The sequence below is a fragment of the Labeo rohita genome, chromosome 11 (genome assembly GCF_022985175.1).
Source record: "Labeo rohita strain BAU-BD-2019 chromosome 11, IGBB_LRoh.1.0, whole genome shotgun sequence".
NCBI classification, from domain to species: domain Eukaryota; kingdom Metazoa; phylum Chordata; class Actinopteri; order Cypriniformes; family Cyprinidae; genus Labeo; species Labeo rohita.
The window spans coordinates 24,551,274-24,574,565 of record NC_066879.1 but is presented as its reverse complement, the minus strand read 5'-3'; the positions used below and the strand labels follow the sequence as shown (position 1 = coordinate 24,574,565).

At 35.6% G+C, this 23,292-nt stretch overlaps 2 protein-coding genes across 7 annotated transcripts in view; both read left to right on the top strand.

The window, feature by feature from the left end:
* Positions 1 to 4,406, top strand: part of LOC127172674 (fer-1-like protein 4) — a 36,905-nt gene extending 32,499 nt beyond the window's left edge. For both annotated transcript variants that reach the window (XM_051122005.1, XM_051122004.1), the window contains exons 41-46: positions 123 to 208; positions 1,337 to 1,435; positions 1,770 to 2,011; positions 2,102 to 2,403; positions 2,499 to 2,599; positions 2,694 to 4,406. In XM_051122005.1, the coding sequence (XP_050977962.1) occupies positions 123 to 208; positions 1,337 to 1,435; positions 1,770 to 2,011; positions 2,102 to 2,403; positions 2,499 to 2,599; positions 2,694 to 2,874 (1,011 nt within the window). In that variant the 3' untranslated portion in view covers positions 2,875 to 4,406. The remainder of the gene's footprint in view (positions 1 to 122; positions 209 to 1,336; positions 1,436 to 1,769; positions 2,012 to 2,101; positions 2,404 to 2,498; positions 2,600 to 2,693) is intronic.
* A 4,970-nt stretch (positions 4,407 to 9,376) lies between these two features.
* Positions 9,377 to 23,292, top strand: part of unm_sa1614 (un-named sa1614) — a 61,893-nt gene continuing 47,977 nt past the window's right edge. For 3 of the 5 annotated variants that reach the window (XM_051122010.1, XM_051122009.1, XM_051122008.1), the window contains exon 1: positions 9,377 to 9,700. In XM_051122010.1, coding sequence (XP_050977967.1) covers positions 9,575 to 9,700 — 126 coding nt within the window. In that variant the 5' untranslated portion in view covers positions 9,377 to 9,574. The remainder of the gene's footprint in view (positions 9,701 to 23,292) is intronic. The other 2 variants (XM_051122012.1, XM_051122011.1) reach the window with 1 other exon arrangement.

The window sequence follows — 23,292 nt, the reverse complement described above, 5'->3', positions numbered from 1 at the left end:
AGAATTTTAAGTGTGAGCACACTAATTATACTAAAATTGCATAGAATAGTGTGCAAGTATGCAAATTGGCATGCGCCATTGTGCTCCAACAGTATCTAATGTATCTCTCTTTGACATGACAGGGTTATGTTCACATGTGGATTGACATGTTTCCAGTGGATGTACCTCCACCACCACCTGTTAATATCAAACCTAGACTTCCAGAAAGGTAATTAGGAGATCACACACTCATTAAACTCTAGCAATATATAGTGGCTCAAAGACACTGTGACCATTTTGACAACATGTTCCTTATTATGGAGAATATAAGATCTGGACCCGTATTCACAAAACATTTGGTCTTATGACTAAGATTTCTCCTTAATAGCAATAAAAGTTTTTAGCTAAGAGTTTTCTCTTAAAACCTATTCACAAAGCTGCTGAGACAAACTTTGGCTGCCAAGTCCCACCTAAGAGGCCATATGACTGACATGTAGAGCAATCAGTCATGTTTCGTTTTGTGCCACATCATGTTTTGGGGGAGTGGAAATGTCGCCAAGATTCTATACCGCAAACGTTCATTTTGTTACATACTTTTGAAAATCCAGCGTTTAGTTGATTCTGATAAGCGCTTGTTGTCACAGTTGTAAACATGACGGCTTTCTTCTTTCATGAGGGGGTTTGGCGCCACAGCATTTTTGTTTCCAGGTGAAACATTAAAGAACGCGGCGCATGCGTCTCCTGGAAACCCTGTATAATCTAACCAATCCGATGACGACTTCGAAACTCCTGAAGTGTTTCCAGCTAAGTCTGTGTTTTGGTACGGGCCCCCCTGGTAAAATACACATTTTTGACGAGATTCCTCTGGTAAACTTAGAATTTCAGGGGCTAAATATCACATTATTAAGGTCGCTTAAACCCGTGGACGTGAATAACAACCCATGGCATTGGGCAACAGTGTTAAAGTAGCCCAATTCCACAGGAAAACTGGCAACACTGGCAAACAGAATGGCTAGTCAGCCCACAGAAGAGAAGGGGTATGCAACAAAACGGCTCGCTCTGAAAAGGGCTGATTTTGACAAAAAAAAAAAAAAAGTATTTTTTTTTTTTACATCACCACTGCGAAATTATGTTGTAGACTTCTCATTAAGATCTTAACGAATCATATCAACTTGTGGAAAATAGGCGTCTGATGACCCCTTTAAGATTTTCTCCTAAATCGGCAAGTTATTAGCTACTTTTAGCCTTACAATGTTTTGTGAAGACGGGCCCTGAAGATTTATATCTCTCAAGAATAATCATTTGCTTATTGTGCAATATATGTGTAATGTGAGAATATTTATTCCTATGTTTCTAGTTATGAGCTGCGTGTCATCGTCTGGAATACGGATGATGTCGTACTGGATGATGTCAATCCTTTCACTGGAGAGCCATCAAGTGACATCTACGTTAAAGGGTCAAAATGCACAAAATATTAAATAGCACAGAAAAACAAACAAAAATGTTACATTTCTCTATTCCAAATGTTTACAGTTCTCTATTCCATATGAAATTAAATAATAATATTCCATAAAAAATAATATATATGCACTACCATTAAAGTTTGAAGTCAGTGAGATTATTTATTATATATATATATATATATATATATATATATATTATTATTAATATTTTTTTTACTTTATTTATTTTGTAAATGAATGCAGCCTTGGTGAGCATAATAGACTTCTCCTACCATAAACTTTTGAATGCCAGTGTATAATGAAAAATATAATTTTTATATTCACCAGCTGGATTAAAGGTCTGGAAGATGAAAAACAGGAGACGGATGTGCATTTTAATTCCCTCACTGGTGAAGGCAACTTCAACTGGCGGTATGTCTTTCACTTTGACTATCTTCCTACGGAGAAGGAGATCATCTATAAGAAGAAGGAGTCACTGTTCGCCCTTGAGGAGACTGAATTTCGCCAACCGGCTGTTCTGGTGCTGCAACTCTGGGATTATGACCGCATAGGCTCCAATGACTTCTTAGGTTAGTGGTTTTAGTGACCCGTCAAGAGTTCATGTATGAAATCTAGTGAAATTTTCAGTAAAATGATCTATTTCCAACTGTTATGGCTAGGATCCATAGAGTTGCGTCTCAGCGATATGGTCCGGGCAGCAAAATCATCCGAGCAATGCAGCATCAAGATGGCCAAAGACAAGGCTGGCCCTCGCTTCTCCATCTTTCGCAGCAAGAGGATGAAGGGCTGGTGGCCGCTCATCAAATTAAAGAGCCAGGAGGACATCGAGAGAGAGGAGAGGGAGGCAGAACAAGAGAAGAAAAACAAGAAGAAGAAGAAAAAGAAGTCGAGCAAACGTAGTCAAATGAAACCAGAAGATTTGCAGTTTGTGGACCACAGTGGGAACACCTTCATCCTAATGGTACATGCACTTTTTCAGTGCACCAACACAGAGTAAAATGAATGTGGTTACACACCTGTTTACTTTGACTTGTCATTCATTAATGTGCTTTGCAGGGTAAAGTAGAGGCAGAGTTCCATCTAGTGACAGCTGAAGAAGCTGAGAAGAACCCTGTGGGAAAAGCACGCAAGGAGCCTGAACCTCTGGAAAAACCAAAGTAAGGGACTAAAGTGGCATATATATTCATATCAGCATATTTTTAATGTGTACTTACAAAAATGTGCTACATAATTGTTTTTTGTCCCTTTAAGTCGCCCTAAGACATCCTTCAACTGGTTTGTGAATCCGATGAAGACCTTTGTGTTCTTTATCTGGAAGAAGTACAAGAAGTACATCATTGCTTTGATCATTTTGGTTATCCTGGGGCTCTTCCTCTTCCTCATCCTCTACACCCTGCCTACACACATCAGCCAGCTTATTGTCAACGGTTGAGAAGGTGGAAATGCACAGAAACGGAGAAATTAATGAATCAACAGGGGAAATAATGACACACATGGGTGCTTAGCCATTATTTGCTTTTAATGGAAAAGACATGAGGAATTAGAACTAGAATAAGACTTTAACAATACAAACAGTTGCCTGTCAATAAATTCAGTGCAGTTTATAAGCTTTATGATTGAATGTATAATAATGATTGAAAGTTTTAGAAGCATGTGTTTAAGTAAAAAGGAATACATGTATTCAGCAAGAATGCATTAAAGTTCATTTAAGGATTAATTCACTCTAGAATTATTATTTCCTGATAATTTACTCTCTGTCTCATCCAACATGTTCATGTTTTTTTTCTTCAGTCGAAAAGAAATGAAGGTTTTTGAGCAAAACATTCCAGGATTTTTCTCCATATAGTGGAAATTGCAGTTTCAGTGCAGCTTCAAACGGCTCTACATGTTTTCAGCTTAAGAGCATATCAAGTGAAATGATCGCTCATTTTCTAAATAAATAAATAAATAAAAAGTTATATACTTTTTAACCACAAATGCTCATCTTGCACTAGCTTACACGCATTATGGAGTCATGTTGGAAATGTCACAGTCATAGGCGAAAGTACCGACCCAGTGTTTACAAAGTGTATGTGCAAATAAAGTCAAATGCTCTTTACCAAAACAATGATGTCGGATGATTTTGAAGTTGAAGAAAATCAGATGGAGTTTTTTGCCCTACCCAGCCTTTTTAAATTGTAATACACAGATGAAGAACTAACCATACGTGACCTTTCCAACGTGATTACATAATACGTGAAGTCGAGCTAGTGCAAGATGAGCATTTGTGGTTAAAAAGTACTTTTTTAAAATTTATTTATTAATTTTTTTTATAAAATGACCATTCATTTGGCTAGATAAGACCGTTGTTCCTCGTCTGGGATTTTGTAGACCCTTTGAAACTGTAATTTGGACATTCAACCTGCTGAACCACATTGAAGTCCACCATATGGAGAAAAATCCTCAAATGTTTTTCTTAAAAAACTTTGAAAAACTTTCGACTGAAGAAAGAAAGACATGAACATCTTGGATGACATAGAGAGTAAATTATCAGGAAAAGTTTAATTCAGGAATGAACTAATCCTTTAAATTGATCAAAAATAAGTTTGAAGTGAAAAGACTTTTCAAAATGTTACAAAATAATGTTTTTATTTATCAAAAAATCCTGAAAAACATGTATCAAGGTTTTCACAAATATATGCTGAAAATAAGAAATGATTCTTGAGCACCAAAACATGAATAAATTACATTTTTAAATATAGAAAACAGTTAAACTCTAGTAATATTTACATGGTCATATAGTAATATTTCTCAACATTGCTGTTTTACTGTGTTTTGGTCGAATAAATGCAACTTAAGATACTTATTTTAAAAATGTTTTAAAAAATTTCATTTCCAGTTATGCTGCTGCTTTTAGATATCTTCATTTTAATTGTAATTTTTATATATAGAGATATTCTGGGACTGTTTTGACAATAAAGTGACATGGTATGGAAAGTATGCAAACAACAAAAAATATTGCCTTCATTCAGACGAAAAATCCTTGATTTATATCTAGACTGTCAGAGCTTTGCTTGCCATTTTCTAAAAATATTTCCATATTGTGTGCAAGTTATGGTATTATTTGCAGAACTGGAAAAGAAGCAGAGACATCAGAATTCAGCCATTTGAGTTTTATGACAGAAGGCTATTCTACTGAGATACCTGGCAGAAAATTTGAAAAATAAACTGAACCCGGTGCAGCAAGCTTGGTCACAGTATATGCTACAGATTTAGTGACACTGCTGCTCGGGTGACATGACAAATAGAAACACCCATAAAATAAAAAGGGCATTGCATTCAGGAACATGCTTTCTGCATCTTTAGAATACAGGCTTTTCTCATGCATGTAAATGATGTTTCACTATCTTCCCTTACAGCACTCTGTGATTCTGGGTTGATCTCAAAGTACATGATCTAAACCCACTCATGTGAGATAATTGCCTGTGATATAGAGAAGGGTAATTATATAGAATCCACCAGTGAGGCCTAAGTGTCACATGGGAATACAACAAAAAAAAACTAGCAGCTAATGGACATGCAAATGATCACTTTATAATAACCACAGTTTCCATGGTTATGCTCCTGAACTGAGCAGTGCGATAAATCTATACATAAAGGCACCTCAGCATTACAGACAGGATGTCACAAAAATAAGAAGTGAACCTTAAGGTATTTATAAAACACTATTTGAATACCATGATACTTAAGTAAGGTATCATCTGATACCATCACCATGATGTGCCACTTCATGTAAGGAGCTTAATTTTATTTTCATCTCATTTGTAATTGGATTGTTGCTTTCATTGTATCAGCTTCCGTCATCTACAGCAACTTTTAGGAGTGAATAATTTAATAACAATATGAAATTAATCTGTCTTTCTGAGATATTCAGTTACTTCATTGTTATGGTTATGTCCCACTTAATGATAAAATTCAAATTTAATTACTTTGCAATATTTTGACAACATTTAACTTTTTTTTGAATGAGTTTGTTTGTTTTCAGTGTGGTCAACTTAAAGTAGGCCAATATATTTTTACAGTGCGTGGGCTTTAGGCATCCAGCCTTTAGAGTCTGAATTGTAAGTTCTGTAGTGAATGAACAGCTTGGGAATATGCAGCAGGGGTCACATGGCTCTCTGCAGGGCCGTTTGGGCTGTCTTGGGTAGAAGGGAGCCCGCGGCTGACTGAGTGAAACTCTAATCAGAGGTGACAGCTGGGATAGGTGACTTCCAGGCTTTATTAATGATGCGTTATGTTATGCTCTTTTCTACACTGTCAAAACCAAAAGGCAGGCAGTGCATGGCTATAGTCCCCCTCTTAGACAAGTTTTTAGTTTTCTGATGCTCTCGCTTAAATATATTAGTTGTGTTTTGTTGTCAATGAATGAGTGTTTTAAATGAATCATTTAACTGAATGAATTGTTCGCTTTCTTTTCCAGTTTTGATCTCTGAAGACTCTTTAGCCTACTGATTTAATACGCCCTTCACCAAACAAGCCGTTTAGGTTTTGACAAAAATAATCTCTGAACAAATCAGCTGATTCAGTGTTTCACTCAAAACACAAAAAGACACTTGTCACCACCTACTTGCACAGTCCAATCTGCAAAAAGAGTCACCTAATGAATCAGCGTGAATGAATGATTTTAAAAGATTTATTTGTTGGGATGAATCAAAATCCCCACTACTATCCGATATAATTTAAGTCATTAATACAGTGATACGGTGAATTTATTAAGAAAATGGCCATAATTCCCACTCTTGGACAACTTTTTAGTTTTCTAATGCTCTCTTTTAAATATTAGTGATGTTTTGTATGTGAATAAATCAGTGTTTTAAAGGAATCATTTAACTGAATGAATCGTTCACGTTTATATTGCATTTTTCGATCTCCCCGAAGACTCTGGAGCCTACTGAACGAATACGCCCCTCACCAAACAAGTCGATGAGGTTTTGAATCTGAACGACACCAGCTCGTGAGCGCATGTGGTGAACCAGCCAGGACCTCAAGATTTTGGATACGCCCAAAAAACACTGGATCATCTGTCGCCACCTACTGGCGTACACTGTAAATAAAAAACACAATTTGTTGAGTCAGCTTAAAATAATTTGTTACCCTGCTGCCTTAAAATTTTAAGTTCAGTCAGCTAAAATAAGTTTAGTCAACTTGAAATGTTAAGTTGTACTAAGTAACAACTTAGATATTTGTGTTTGCTAAACTTAACAGATGGGTAAGAAACCCAGCTGCCTTAAAATATTAAGTTGATTCAAATCAAATATCTAAGTTGTCACTTAGTATAATTTAACATTTCTAGTTGAATAAACTGTTTTTGAGTTGACCGAACTTAAAATTTTAAGGCAGCCAGGTTACAAATTATTTTAAGTTGACTCAACAAAGTGTTTTTTACAGCGTAGTGTAACCTGCAAAAAGAGTCATGAATGAATTGGTGTGAATGAACGGATTTAAAAGATTCGATTCTTGGGATGAATCAAAATCCCCACCACTATTTGATATAATTTGAGGCTACATTTACACTAGTACATTGTTGTACTTATTTCAAGGGTCGAAAAAGCCAGAGTAAACGGCAGACGTATCCATAGCAAAAGTTACGCATTTTAAAACAAAAATGCACTAGTGTAATCAAAGCCTAAACACTGCTTTGACATTTTCAACCTTCAAAAATGAAGACTTTTGAAAATGACCATGTAAACAATAACATAATGCTCATTATGAATGGTAATGTGATGCATTTTCTTTGTGTAGTTTGGACAGAGATCGTTTCTGAAACGCAGTGAAAACGCAAGTGTAGACAAGGATCGTTTTCATTTTAAAACGCCATTTAAAACAAAAACGCATTGTAAAGAGGACTTCAAAATCGAAATCCTCACCACTTCGATATAGGCGCTTCTATTCCATTTTTCGATCTCCGAAGACTCTGGAGCCTACTGAACGAATACGCCTCTCACTAAACAAGTCGATAAGCTGGAGAACACATGGGGTAAACCAGCCCAGGAGGTCAAGATTTTGGACACTAAAAATAATCACTGAATGAATCAGATGATTCAGTGTTTTACTCAAAAAACACTGAATCACTTGTCGCCACCTACTGGTGTATAACTGGCAAAAAGAGTCACGAATGAATCAGTGTGAACAAACTGATTTAAAAGATTAAATTCTTATGATGAATCAAAACCCTCACCACTATTCGATTAAATTTAAGGCTATGTTTACAGTATGTATTCGTTTTAAAATGCAAACTTATTTAAAGGGTCGAAAACGCAAATAGTCATGTGACATGCGTTTTCGGTTGTGTAGTGTGAACAGAGATCGATTCTGAAAAGGATCATTTTCATTTTAAAAAACGCACTAGTGTAAACAGGGTGCTTGATTTATTTACATAATTATTACATAGCAATTAAACTACGATACTAGAGGAGATTAAATACATTAGATAACAATATCCTACATAAAATATAGTTCCGGTTGCATAAACTAGACTAGTTTTTAAAAGTCATATAAGACTGGTCTTAAAGTAACGTTGTAAAGTCAGTTACATTAAAAGATGGTTTGGTCTAGTTTGAATCTGAAAGCAATTCCTTAACTGCTCTATTTCTTAAGACACAGTCGTTGCCTAAAGTCGGCCTCACACTACAGGATTTTTAGTCCGATTTTTCCCCGATTTTCCCCTCCGGAGAATCGGAGCAAAAATCTTGTCGAGCATCTCGATCGGTCCCGATGTTCGGCACGGATTATCTGGTAATGTGAGACGTTCACAGATCGAATCTTGCACATCCGGATCGGGGCCTCCCCGATCATATCAAACATGTTTGATATTCAGGATTTTAAATCGGGATGATGACGGCTATGATTACGTCAGTACTTTCACAACAGCCAATGCGGGACCGCAAAACAGCTGCTGTACGGTCCATTGGATAGTGGAGATGGAGTAAACTTGATCTTATGTTTTTGTAGTAACACTGTCTGTATAATATGTTGAAAACATACCACAACGGCATGGAGCAAGGAAAGCAATGCTCCACGCGGCCCGAGTTCGAACCGAGTCCATCTTTTTTCCCCTTCTCCCTAAACAGTTTTAGCAATTAAAATAGTTCAGTTTTGTATGTAATGGCAAAGTGATTAGATTTCGTTTCGTTTATTTTATTAAGTTAATTTAGAAAAACGTTTGGAGCATTTTTTGTTCGTTTTATATATATATATATATATTTATATATATATATATATATATATTTATATTTATATATTTTTTTAAAATAATTAACGACCTGCGGCAGACAGTGTTGATCATAGACTGTTTAATCAGTTTTGCCTTCTCAAATCACGACCTGCCTAAAGTAAAATCTATAGATATAAAACAGTTAAAGCATATAACAGTTAACTAACATTTGAAAACATTTTTTATTTTTTATTTTATTTTTTTAAATCATAAACTACAACAAGACACATACAATTATAACAAGACATCCAAATAACCAAAATGAATTAAAAAAAAAAAAAAAACATTTGTAAACATTAGTTGCTGAAATGACGATCTGTTGCCTAAGAGGCGCTCCCTCCTTCATAATAATCTTAATAATATCTTGTAGTGTGTGAATGTTTAAGATTTCAGGGAAGATAATCTGCAAAGATTCTCCTTATGTGTGCGCTGCAACCAGATTTCCTGATCGGTTAGGATTTAAAAAAAATCTGTAGTGTGAGTCCGGTTTAACGGTATCATTATTCGTTTTCAGATTGCACTTGAAAAACCCATCCCCACTTCCGGATAATATTGGCCACAGCAGATGCTTATGATAGTTTCACCACTATTAACCACCCAAGCCATTGATGTGCTTTGTGGAGACCGTCGGCCAACTGCGCATGCGTACTATCGAACAGTCAGCGCTAGACTGACACTAAAATAGTCCTGTTTCCTCTTTATGCGCTATCGCCACTATAGCCAAACGTAACACTGCTGCACTTTACTTTCCTGCTGTGTCAACTTTTCAAACAGCTTGACATTTTTCTAGCTCATTCCTCACCACCAATATCATCCTTTTTAATGGGCTTGCTGTGAAACATCTATTCTATAATAAGCATTTTCCTAATTTTCCTCCAAAATGCCCGAGTTCATATCAGTGGACGAGTTTATCGCGGAGACTTTGGAGGACTACAGCTCTCCCACCACCTCTTCCTTCTACACCAAAATGACAAGTTGCCGAAATTCCGCCAACAATATCGAGGAGGTATGCAATTATGTTTTCATGCGCTGCCTACTGCTGTAATCGCTTGTTATGTCTTTGACAGCCAAGTTGTACAACGTGATGAATGAAATGAAGGTGATTTGCGTTGTCCATCATCAGGAGCAGGTTTCAGAATATCTTTGTTATTCAGCTTTACGGTGCAGAACTGCTTAGTCCAGTGAAATATATTTTTCTCTATGAACACTGCTTCAAACATTACTACAGCAGATACTGATGCTCTTTGTCTTGTTGAATCCATTGGGCTGAGCGCAGCGTATTTCCAACACCACAAACCATGTGATTTCAAGGGAAATCCTAATTTAAAGTAGAGAAAATTACTCAATTCATATAACCAGGATGCTTTTAATATTATTATCATAATTAAACATATTGTATCCTGGTTTTCATGTGGCGCTGTATACAACTGAAAGAGGAAGGATCACACATTGCGCGTTAACATCTACATTTCCTTGTCGTTATTGCACATTAAATTGCACCGAATACTTCGCAATCTTTGCTTTTTTGTAGTTATATATTTTACTTTTTACTTCATGTTTTGCTGCTGTGTCGCTCATCGTGCGTCAATACGAGTATTATCACGAACACGTGCCTTTCATCCAGCGTTTATTGAGCTGCATAAACAAAAGCCGGCTTAGGATTCACGGATCTTCTGGAGCAAACGAACCAGCCCATGACCATGTTTCTGGATCAGCATCCTTTGTTGATGTTGTTGAAACAACCCTTCTATGAACCAGTCATTGCCTTCTGATTTTAGGGTTAGGGATGGGATGATGGGTTGATAAAGATGTTGCTCCAGGAGCAACAAAGGATGCTGATCCAGGATCATGTCCTGTTAGGGAAATCATGTTAGTGTGAAGCATCTTCACTGCTGTTTTCCAAGAGGTGTCTTAGTGCATTCACAAAAAAATGAAAGAAAATTAAATGTATTTATTTTATTTGTAAGCAGTTTTATTTATCATATATTTGTCCTGAAATAATGTGATTATTTTCCATATTTTTGACAGCACAGTCATGGTTTCATTTATAAACCAAAGCTAATTTTTATCCACACTGGCTCTTGGCGAGTGTTTATTTTCAGACCCCCCCGGTTGTGCCAATTTGAGGCGTGCGGCCGGGTCAGGGTGGTAACAATTGAATGATGACTGCTTTAATAAGAGTGACATAGTGGAATGTGAAGTAACCATGGTGATGACCTGGCCTGTGCAATACACAGCCGTACAAATTGAACAGTGCACTGCATTACATGCTTGATTGTTTGGGCTTCATGTGACAGGATGGGAGCTTTAATATCTAGTGTTGCACACGCACAGCCTCGGGGGGTTTAGCGATATAGTAGAGTCTGAGTGGTGGTCCACTATTCAAACCATTCTTCATCCTTCATAACAGAAACCTTGAGACTGTTCTCAGAACAGACTTTGTTAATGAAGGACACCTCAGTGCAGACTTACAAGCGCTGAAGTAAATCCTGCTGCATGAAGAAGTCTCTCAAAACAATTATCAGCAGCACTAGAGGGCAAACATATGAAATATGTTTTGTCTATAATATGAAAACTGTTTTGTCTATATTATAAAAGTTAAAGGGGACATGACATGGATTGTTTCAAAATAAGTTAAATATGTTCTTTGAGGTTTACTTATAGTGTTAAAGGCAAAATATGTACATTTTCGCTGCTAGAGGGTGCATATTCAAAACAAACAAAGAACCAAAGGCGTAGTTTTTTGACGCCGTGTTTGTGGAATCATGGGAGTTGTAGTCTTCATCCCCACAGCCGATGCAATCCGTCAGGACTCGGACGTGGAGATTCCATTCTCATGGATGAGCTAATGTATTTAAGACTTATTAAGGTCACTGTAGTATGAAGCAGGGTGGGTTGAAAGTCATGCTAGCAAAAAGAGGATGCTGGAGCAAGTGCTAATGAAGGACGAGTGCATTACATAGCTTGAAAGCAGCAGAGCTTTTTTTAGGCCACAGTCGCTGTTTTATCATACTCTGTTATAATGCTATATATAGCTCTGTTATAATGCTACTCTGTGAGTTCATCTCCTGTCTAATTAAATGCATAACATATTAAAGTGTCTTGGGGTTTTTATGTTTTCTACAAAATAAAACCGGAAAATCAAGGGTGTATGATGTCATTGGCAGCCGATGCAATGACAATAGTTAGAATTGCCTATTTCTCTGGATTTAAATATTCTTGGCAACATTTGGAATAATGTGCACAAGTCAGCAAAATATACAACACTGTTCTAGTGGTTTTTGGATATTAAAAAATCTTACATATTGTGCCTAATAGTTAATAGTTTTTGCACAAAATAAATAACAAATTTGTGGATAAATGGATTATTTTCAACACTCATTCTGACCCTCTGTCTAAAATGACCTTTTTAGGGGCGTGTCAGTAATCGGCCACTGTTATGATTGGCTAACGTACGCATAGGAAATAGTATCAGTGCCCCCTCGCCATTGCATGTGAATGTTTTGACAACATGATCAAAATAAAACAGTCATTTTCAGACAAAGCATTATGAAACAATTTACTTACAGTTTGTGATGCAGCTTCATCTTTTAACAAATGTTTCTTTGTGAACTCTTCACGACACTTTGTCTCGTTTACAAAATACTCCAAACAATCCTCAGACACAATCCGAGATGCTGTTTAAAATAAACTACTTGTTCCTTACACTGGGAACTTTGAGATATTTGTACAAAGACGTGAACAAGGTGTTTAAACCAAATGCGTCAAAATAAACGTTCTTTCACTCTGTCCTATTGACTCAAATGCGTGGACTGTGTTGGAAAGTGAGCACGCATCTGTATACTCTATCCAGTGTAGACAAGATAGCGGCAGTGATTGTGATTTCTATTTGCTTTTGGCGCAATGCGACACTCGCATTCAGCATAAACAAGCATCAGTCCGTTAAGTAGCAAAACACAAGTGGGCGGGGCCTATGGTAAGAAGATGACTATTTGTCAATGTCTTGCTCTGGAGGCAGTGTTTCTGAGGGTTATTACATAAATGTTTTTTTAATGAGGAATGATGACATTTTAAGTTATGAAATTTGCAGGATGTATTAAGCATACAAAGACCTCTTCGATGTCAAAAGATCAAGAGAAATTGGTTTCTCATGTTATGAGGAAATTTAATAAAACACTGGACCTCATTGGGGAAAAAAAGTGAACTATCCCTTTAAATGATGAATGTTTTCAGCTTTGTGCTTAAAGCTCTCTTGCTGCAAGACCTGTTTCAGTTCGTTCAGTGTTAAATCTCACAAACAGTTGGATCCGATAGTTTCGAAAATTAAAGAGGAGGAATTGAGACAACACAAATGCCTTGTCTTAATCTGCACTGACCTCAAGAGAGATAATGGGAACCCCATGCTATAATAGAGTCTGTGTTTAGGTCATGTGACTTAATGATAAAGCAGGAACTGAAAAGATTTCCCTGGACATTTCTGATGATGATCCAATACACACCTCAGCTATCGCTCTTCAACACAACGCGGTGCTTGTGTGTTCCCATTGTATGTTGCCGAAAGTAAATTGAAATCAGAGGCGATTGGGGATTAGCAGAAGCACCGGAGAGGAATAATGAAAGATAATTGGAGTGCTCGGATAATCTGCAGTACCAGCAGGAGAAGCCTAGGCTGTTGTGGCACGTCTTGTTTTTCCCATATAAAGTAATGCCGAGTTAGCCTTTCATTCAGAGTGGAGACACCTGATATTACTATTATCTTCATTCCTGGAGTGTTTGGTGAGAGTAGGGTAAACAAAGGAACCTGAGGCTTTTACCTCAGGTGTCTTAAAGGTACACTCTTATAGAAAACTAATACTACTGAGAGCATCTTTGAAATGAATTAAAATTAAATGAATTCAATGGGTAATGATAATTGATAACCGATTTGACTTAACCCTGTGGCATTGTTTCCCCAGAGACCCAGTTAAATGCATTACTGTCTATTACTGCAGCACTTAATGCTATGAAATCCAGTTTGATTCACTTACTAGTGATTTCACAAATGTGGATCCCATTGTCTTATGGGACATTTCAGAGGAAACTCTTTCAAAACTGTCATTCAAACCTGTATGACTTTGTTCAAAGAAAATATTTAAAGTGCCTCAGTGTTTTTTGTGTGTGTGTGTCCATACATTGGTAACCAAACCTGTTTGGTTATTGATATTTCAATATTAGAAGAAAGTCATATAGGTTTATATGGAACGAGGGTGTGGTCATGATGTGAAGAAGTGGCATCAGCATGTTATTTTATACCATAAAACATCTGCTGACTTCATGATGAACCTGCTCTGTATTCTTAACGCTGCTGAGTTTCATCTGAGTGGGTTTTATGCTATTTCTGAACATGTGTGTGTGTCTCAAACCACTCTCTGTCTTTAGAACACTGTGAACACAACATAAATAGCCTTACCACTTTATATGAGGCTCACTGATCTAAATAAGTGGTCATAGCATTTCTACATTTTTATGGGTAATGCCAGATGCACGTGAGAAAATTACCAGTTGCTAGTCACTTTTTACCTTATCTTACATTTGATAACTAACTGTGAGATAGTTCATTTCTGGTTGTGTGGTGTGATATTGTTTGAGTTTCACTTCTGGCCTACTTGATGAAGTAGTTGAAATCCACCAGTGGTGAGGAGAGTGAATTGCGTGGGCTTTGCTTCATTAAGCACAATAGAGGGAGATAAACATCTGGTCGTGCTCCATAATTATAAAATGCCTCAGAGCTCAAAACATTATTACTGCATGCCTTATGGTGGATTTGTGATATAAAACATTGGGGCTTTTATGTTTTAGTACAAGATGATGTTCTGCAGTGGTGAATAATTAACATTTTTTGATAAATTTAGACACTGTTTTCTCCCAAGGAAAAGCTTTTGGGAAAAAAACCCTAAAATAACATTTTAATTAAAATGCTGGTTTGGACAATGATTGGGATTATTATTTATTTCTTTACTTAGTTAGTTAGTGTGTGAACTATTCTTCTATATTATATGCTATATACCATAAAGTATGATATTATATATTATCCCATTTTGTTGAGTTTTCCCTTTAACTGTAAATTTGCTATTCATCCAAGAAGCTGTTCTGTTGTGGTACATCACTAGTATATATATATATATATATATATATATATATAATTTATTTATTTATATATTATTTATTTATTTATTTATTTTTAAATAGACATTGTTTTCTCCCAAGGAAAAAAAATTGGCTTTGGACAACAAGCTTCGAAGAAATAACATTTTAATTAAAATGGAACTTAAAATGGATTTTTTTAAACTACCCCTACAATTTTACAATTTTATATGTCACTATATTATAATATTATCCCATATCAATGTATTATTTCACATTTAGGTAAAAACCATAGCATTTTTTGTTCATTTGGTTTATTTCAATTTGCTTTATTACAATGTTATATTGAAAAAAAAAGGATATTTTAACATACTGAAATGAAAACACTTTCTTCGTTGCCTTTTTCCCTTTTTATCACACTTTAGAAATCGTAAGAAATTATATCTTAGTTCAAAACTTAAAATCTCAAAATTCATCCTTTGAAAGGCATTTTAAAATCAGACACTGCATTACCACGGAAAATGACATCAAAATCATATTACAAACTGTTTTCATTCATGAATTATAAAAATTTAAGTCTGGAAGCACTTTATGTCTGTGTTCAAACATGGGAGTGACAATATATTTCAATATTTTATGGAAGAAAATCTAATAAATTATGGATATGGATATTGCAAAATATTGATATCATTTTTCCTTTTTTAAACTATCCTCATAATTCTAAATGTTATTTGCCACATTATATGGTATATACCAAAAAAGTATGATAATATTTTATCCCATTTTGAGATGTTATTTTACAGTGGTATGAAAAAAAAAAAATCATATTCAGTTTTCGCAACTATTAATCCCTTAAACACTAAATTTGATATCCATCCAATAAGCTGTTCTGTTGTGGTGAATAATTGACTGGGATTTTTTTTCTTTTTGTGAACTATCCCTATAATTGTAACATTTTATATGCCATTATATTAAAATATTACCCTGTATTAAGGTATTATTTCACATTCATTTTGTTTGGTTTAAGTCATTTATTGCTATTTGCTAAATTACAACATTTTATGGGGAAAAAAATCAAATAAATTCTGTTTATCCACATAATTAAAAAATGTTATTTGCCATATTACATTGTATATACCAAAAAGTTTATATAAATTATATATTAACCCATTTTAAGATGTTATTTTACAGAAGTATGAAAAATATTCATATTCAGTTTTTTGCATTTTTTGCAATTATTCCTTTAACTATCCATTTGATATCCATCCAAGAAGCTGTTCTATTGTGGTGAATAATTAAAAATTTTTGACAAATTGTTTTCTCCCATGGAAAAGAAATAAGCTAGGAAAAAAGCTTGAAAGAACTAAGATTTTAATTAAAATGGTGCTTTGTACAATGACTGGGATTTTTTTTTCTTTCTGTGAACTATCCCTATAATTATAACATTTTATATGCCATTATATTAAAATATTATCCCATATTAAGGTATTATTTCACATTTTTGGTTTAAGTCATTTATTGCTATTTGCTATTATATAGAAAAGAATATAATAAAATATGGATATTTTTACTTACTTATAAGAAACAATATTTTTTGTGTAAACCATCCTTATAATTCTAAATGTTCTATGTGATATTATATGGTATATACCAAATAAGTTTGATATTATATATTATCCCATTTTAAGAAGTTATTTTATAGAAGTATAAAAAAATATTCCAGTTCATTTTTTCACATTTTTCGCAATTAACTCTGGATTTGATGTCCATCCAATCGTTCTTCAAACTCTTGCGTTAACCTGCGTAAGCCCATCGCTGCACCTGTTTAGTTGTTATGACTTTTTATCACTGGTCTTATTTCTATCTTTTTTATGTGTGCTGTTGGGAATTTCACAAGCATTTTCTTGTAATAGCACTAAATGCACACAAAAGCCGATCCAAAAGGCCAGGCACCACTGCTGCCATAAAGAACAAAAGGTCTGTGAGGTTAGCCATGCTGAGTACAGAATTCTCACTCTGCCTAGTCAGGAGAATCTGAATTTCAGCATGGAATGCCGTTCCAGGTGAACTAACCAACCGCACAGTTGAACTGTTATTGGCCGAGTGTACACATAACAGAGCTGACTGGAAGGGCTGAAGTTAAGAAAGTCAAACATCCTTGATGTAAAAGGAGCTGCTCTTAATGTGATGGTTCCCTGGAAGTGGAAGGAAATATTAGCGAAAAAACAAAAAGCTTCTTCTGAAGCAATATGATAGTTTTAAAGGAGAAGTCCACTTCCAGAACAACAATTTACAGATAATGTACTCACTCCCTTGTCATCCACGATGTTCATGTCTTTCTTTCGTCAGTTGTAAAGAAATTATGTTTTTTGAAAAAAACATTTCAGGATTTTTCTCTATATAGTGGACTGATATGGTGCCCCGAGTTTGAGCTTCCAAAATGCACTTTAAATGCGGCTTCAAACAATCCCAAATGCGGTTGTAAACGATCCCAGCCCGAGGAAGCAGGATCTTTATAGTGAAACGTTCGGTTATTTTCCTAAAAATAGTACAATTTATATACTTTTTAATGTCAAACGCTCATCTTGTCTTACTCTCTCTGAACTCTGTGTATTCTGGCTCAAAACAGTTAGGGTATGTCAAAAAACTCTGATCGTATTTTCTCCCTCAACTTCAAAATCGTCCTATATCGCTGTTTTACCTTTTTTGTTAAGGGTGTTTGATCTTCTTTGCATGTTCACTTTGCAAAGACTGTGTCGGTACTTCTGCAGCGATGTATTTTTGAAGTTGAGGTAGAAAATACGATTGGAGTTTTTTTTTGACATACCCTAACTGAGCAAGACAAGACGAGCGTTTGAGATTAAAAAATTTTAAATTGTATTTAAATTGAAAATAACTGATCGTTTCGCTAGATAAGATCCTTCTTCCTCAGCTGGGATCGTTTACAACATTTGGGATTGTTTGAAGCTGCATTTAAACTGCATTTTGGAAGTTCAAAGTCGGTGCACCATAGCAGTCCATTATATGGAGAAAAATCCTGAAATGTTTTCCTCAAAAAACATAATTTCTTTACGACTGAAGAAAGAAAGACACGAACATCTTGGATGACAAGGGGGTGAGTACATCATCTGTAAATTGTTGTTCTGGAAGTGAACTTCTCCTTTAAATGAGGAACAGACTAAATTTGAGTTGGAAATTCTGTGTTGAATATCTAGCAGCTTCTGCAATAAATGAATGCAATAAATGCGCACAAAAAGTATTCTCGTAACTTCATAAAATTCCGGTTGAACCACTGATGTCAAATTGTCTATTTTAACAATGTTCTGGTCCTTGAATGTGGTAGTTGCATTGTCTATGCGGGGTCAGAAAGCTCTCAGATTTCATAAAAATATCTTAATTTGTGTTCCGAAGATGAACGAAGGTCTTACGGGTTTGGAACGACATGAGGGTGAGTAATTAATGACAGAATTTCCATTTTTGGGTGAACTGTTCTTTTAAGTGTTGGTTAAGTGAGTCAGGTTATTTAAGCTCACACCCAACGTGTTTCTCAATTGGGCTGTATGAGGAGTTCATTACAGGCTCTCTGAACTAATAACAGCGAATTACATTTTCCTCTTCACACTATCATGTGTGACACCAATGAATATTAATTGCTTATAATCCTTTTATGCTGGCATTTGACAGGCCTGTTTCCTTAGAGAGTAAAAACAGCAAGATAAGACACGAGTGTCAGAGACTTCGGTTTTGATACAGGAAGAAGTCTCCATAGAAACTGAGATTTTTTTTTAAAGGAAGTTGATTTCATTTCAAGGCTAAGGAGAACAAAGAATCTAGTTAAATTCAGATTTCTGCATAGTTATGTTGCTAGTTTTAGAAAAGTTATGAAACTGCTCCTCTGCACTTAACATGCAGTAGCAAAAAACAGTGTTACAGACATGAATGTTGTAAATGCAGTTACTGTCTGGGATCAACAAACATTTTTAACAACATATGTAACTCAAACTGTCCCATTCGCACAAAAGCTTGCGTATAGTATTAGGCTCGTATTTATGCATTCCAATGCAGTTATCTATGTAAACACATGCTAGATAATCATTTTTAATGGTTGTACTCATGTCTCATGCTAACAGGGAATGTTCTCAGAACTTTGGCCAGTGTTCTGGTAGGGGTGGGAGATATGAACAAAGTTCTTATATCATGATATGAGTCGTTTTATTTCACGGTAACGTTATATATCACAATATAGTTATTTTTGCTTTAAATAAGGTCATTATGATTAAAATTTCTGATACCATAGAAATCCCATAATTCTTGTCACCAGTGTCAATGTCACAGAAAACTAATAAAAGCCAAATTAAAAAAAAGCTGACTGAAGACAAGTAAACGGTCAGCGATTAAATTAAAATAAACTAAATACAAGCAATAGGACAAAAAACTGCAGTAGAATAAATAAATAAGAAATTCTGCATACATTATATAAAGTAATCAAATGTATAAAACCACTGCATATTCTTCACTGTGTAGTTTAAAATATATTTCTTCTTATTAAAGTTACAAAAGCGATTTAGTCAAGAGCAGTGAGAGATTTTCTCTCTTTTGTTGTTTGATTAACATGAATGACAGCAGGAATATTAGACTGCTGTCACTTTAAGAGCTGCCTAGATCCAATATAGAGGGCAAGTAGTGACGTCACTTTCCTGCCGGAACACGTCCCCTGAGCCGGACTGAGTGCAGTGTTGCCAAGTCTGTGGTTTTCCCGCGGAATTGGACTACTTTAACACCGTTGCCACGGGTTGTTTTTGATGTCCGCGGGTTAAAGCGACCCCAGTGTCATATTTAGCCACTGAAATGCAAATTTACCAAGGGGAACCCCAACAAAAAATGTGTATTTTATCTCCGGAATGCGATTTTTAACAGGGGAACCCCTCCTTCGAAATGCGATTGGGCTAGATTTGGGTTCGTTTTGAGTAGCAATTGTGCAGGTTTTGTTGTGAACACTTGGCAACCCTAACTGAGTGGCAAAAGAGCTGCTGCGTGAATGGATTTAATAGGGAAGCTCTGAAAACGTGAGTAAAACAAAACAATAATCTTTTTGCTGGACTCTATATAATGTTTGTTACAACTTACCAAAAATCCAGTGGTCCATAGATATGGATATGCAGTTGATATGCAGCCAGGAATCATGTTTCCTGACGTTTATATTTGCATGATTTCAACGCGGGGGAAATAAACAAATCAGATTTGCCTGTGAACTCATTTTGTAAATACAAAATAGGTTGGTCTAAACTAGAGCTGTCAAACGATTAATTGCGATTAATCGCATATACAAAAAAAGTTTGAGTTTGCCTAATATATGTGTGTGTACTGTGTGTTGTTGTTATTATTATGTATATATAAATACACACAAATGAATGTATATATTTAAGAGAAATATGTTACGTACAAAATATTTTTATTTATATATAATATAAATTATATAAAAATTATAATAAATACATATTCTTGTAAATATTTCTTAAATATGTACATGACTGTGCTTGTATTTATACATAATAATTACACACACATATATTAGGCAAACTCAAACTTTTGTTTTGTATGCATTTAATCGCGATTAATCGTTTGCCAGCCCTGGTCTAAACTGGTGATCACTTATATCAATGTTATATATATGCCATCATATCGTCCAGCCCAAAATATTATATAGTTTTTGTCTGTGTTTATTTCAAAACATCCAGTTATGCAGAATTTAAGATGGTAAATATTTAACTGAGTTGTCAATATGATATATGTCAATACAACACATAGGGTATGATTTTACCACAATATTCAACATATTAACATGAAATGAAAAATGCAAATCCGTGTTTTGCTGCCTGGAGTGCATTTGTTTCTTTGAATTGCAGGGATCCATTTGATTTTCTTTTCTGTAGCTTTCGGCAGCCTATAAAAATGTGCCTCGGGTTTCTTGTTGCAGCATTTTGTTTTGTTGCAGCATTCACGCTGAAACCAAAGCTGCCACTCAGTCTTTTTGCCACTCAGTGGGCAGAGCTGCACCCACTCCAGCTGACAGTGATGTCACATGCATACCCTCTATACTGTTCACGTTTTTTTTTCTCAGCTGTTTGCTTTCACTTAAGACATCAATTACTGTGTTTACAAGGTACTGTGTTTACTTGCAAAGATGGGCATTTTGACACATACAAGTGTATGTATTTAACCGTTCAAGACCTATAAGCAGCCTAAATAACTCAAGTTCACTGTCTTCACAACGGCTTAAAGGGGTCATCGGATGCAAACTTCACTTTTACATGTTTGAACATTAATGTGTGTTGGCAGTGTATGTACAAATCTGCCCAGTAATGGTAAAAATCTATGCAGTGGTTTTTAATTAATCTGTAAAAATAATATCCCTTTTTTCAAATCGAGCCGTTCTCAGATGCCTGTCAGTGTGGCGTCACACCGACAGAGGCCGCTCCCACAATAGTTGACTGACATGGGCATCTTACCTCGGATCAGCTGTAGCAGTCCGACCTCCATTGTTTTGATACCAGAGCAGAAATTTAAAATAGACAAGAATATCTCTGATTGAGTGATTGAGGTGTTGTGTTGCTGGATGTAATAATGAACATAGTGGTCGTTATTTTCTCCCGACATCTGAGCCACTGAAGAAGCAGTGGATTACATTTGTTTGTGAAGGGAGTGCGCCTCCCGATCTACATAAATGCGTATATGTTCGCACAAATCATTTGTGATCCAGCTTCACCTACAGCAGAAGTGAGTATAAGGGGTTTTTATGAATCTCTGCAATCACCTTTCCTAATAATGTGCTAGTTAGCAAATTTTGCGGGTAAACGCGCTAAAAGCGGCAAAAGTAAACATTTTTCGGGACCAGCAGTATTACGTAAGCGTGTAACCATGATTGAGATGATAGTCCAAAATCTCTACTGGATGTCTAACGTTTTTTTGAATTTTGCTATCTTTTTGAAACACTCAGAATATTCAAAAGTAGCACTCCCATAATGTTTGCAAAGTGATGTATCCTTAACGTTTGTTTGTAACCACGGACATTTAAAATGTTCATAGAACATTCAGAAATAATGTTTTAATAACTGACTGGCAACATGCAAAAAGTCTTTCTAAAAAGTTCAGTTTAACTTTTCCACTTTTGAGTGCAGAGTTGGTTAGATTGAATATCCATTATACTCAGTATGTCACGATGTGGAATAAAAGATTGCAACTTGCATTTCATTGTGACTTTAAAAATTTAAACACAGGATGTATTCTTTTGCTGTGTGAATGTGGCCATCTAACAACCACAGAGAACACTCACTCCCCTATCAACCACATATAGCAGCGTGTTAAAAAACTCCGAACAGCTAAGTGACCACATAGCAATGACTTTCTTTGGAACATGTAAAAATCTAGTTTATATGCCTTTTAAAATGTTAACATTATTTTAAAACACTATTTGCTTCGTCATGGCTTTGTATGTGGTTACAGAGGAAAACTGAGCATTATACAATACCAGACTTTTAATTTGGTTCAAACGCAACGTGTCGACTCCTCCAGACTGCAAATCAGGGGAAAAATCTGGGCAAACTTTGTGTATTCAAGCTTTTAATGCCTGTTGTGATTGAGTTTGTGTGCAATGTCTTGCTTCCTTGCATTGAATTATGATCATGTGATATGGGTGTGATAGTAAAAACACTGTTTTGCAGCATTACACTATCTATTAAATGCACTGTTGTGGATAATTGACTTTTCAATTTGGTCTTCAGTGGCATGTAAAAAACATGGCAGCTGCTATCGCTCTCTTTTTTTGTTTCTCAGCTGGAGCAAACAAATGAATTGCTTTGTCGAAGGCATTCTGGGGACACCCTGAATGTCTTAAAACCAAAACCTTTCGCAGCTACGAAGAATTTGGAGATTTCGCTTTTTGTAGAAATGTGATTGAATCACCTGTGGTTAAAAGGATGGGCACTGTTTAGGGCCATGATAAACATTCTGATGAGATATGAGCTAGGGAAGTGTTACAACCCTCTGCAAGGCTTCGTTCTACACCCTGAGGAACAAACTGTTTATCCTGAATGAAGGGAGGGATAATTGGGACAGACATCCACAGGAAATACTGTTTCCCATTAAAGATATGAAGAAACTAAACTGTCAGAAACTGTAAAAACTCAGCCATGTTGCGACACTATGTGAAATAAAATCTGGAATGTTGTTTACAGGGTTTTATAATGCAACACATGTTGTGTTATTGTACAAAATGAGCCCTACACTGTTGTGGTAAGTGGAAATTAAATGAGCCAAATTGTTCAAGACTATTCTGAACCACACACAGTAATGTATCATACTCTCAGATGGCAGGCTATCTGTAAACAAGCGCCTATGAAGCTGTTAATTAATTTTTCCTTGTTTGCTCTTGTATTTAGTAACACAACAATCAGACTTCATGCTCCAGTTGCTGCC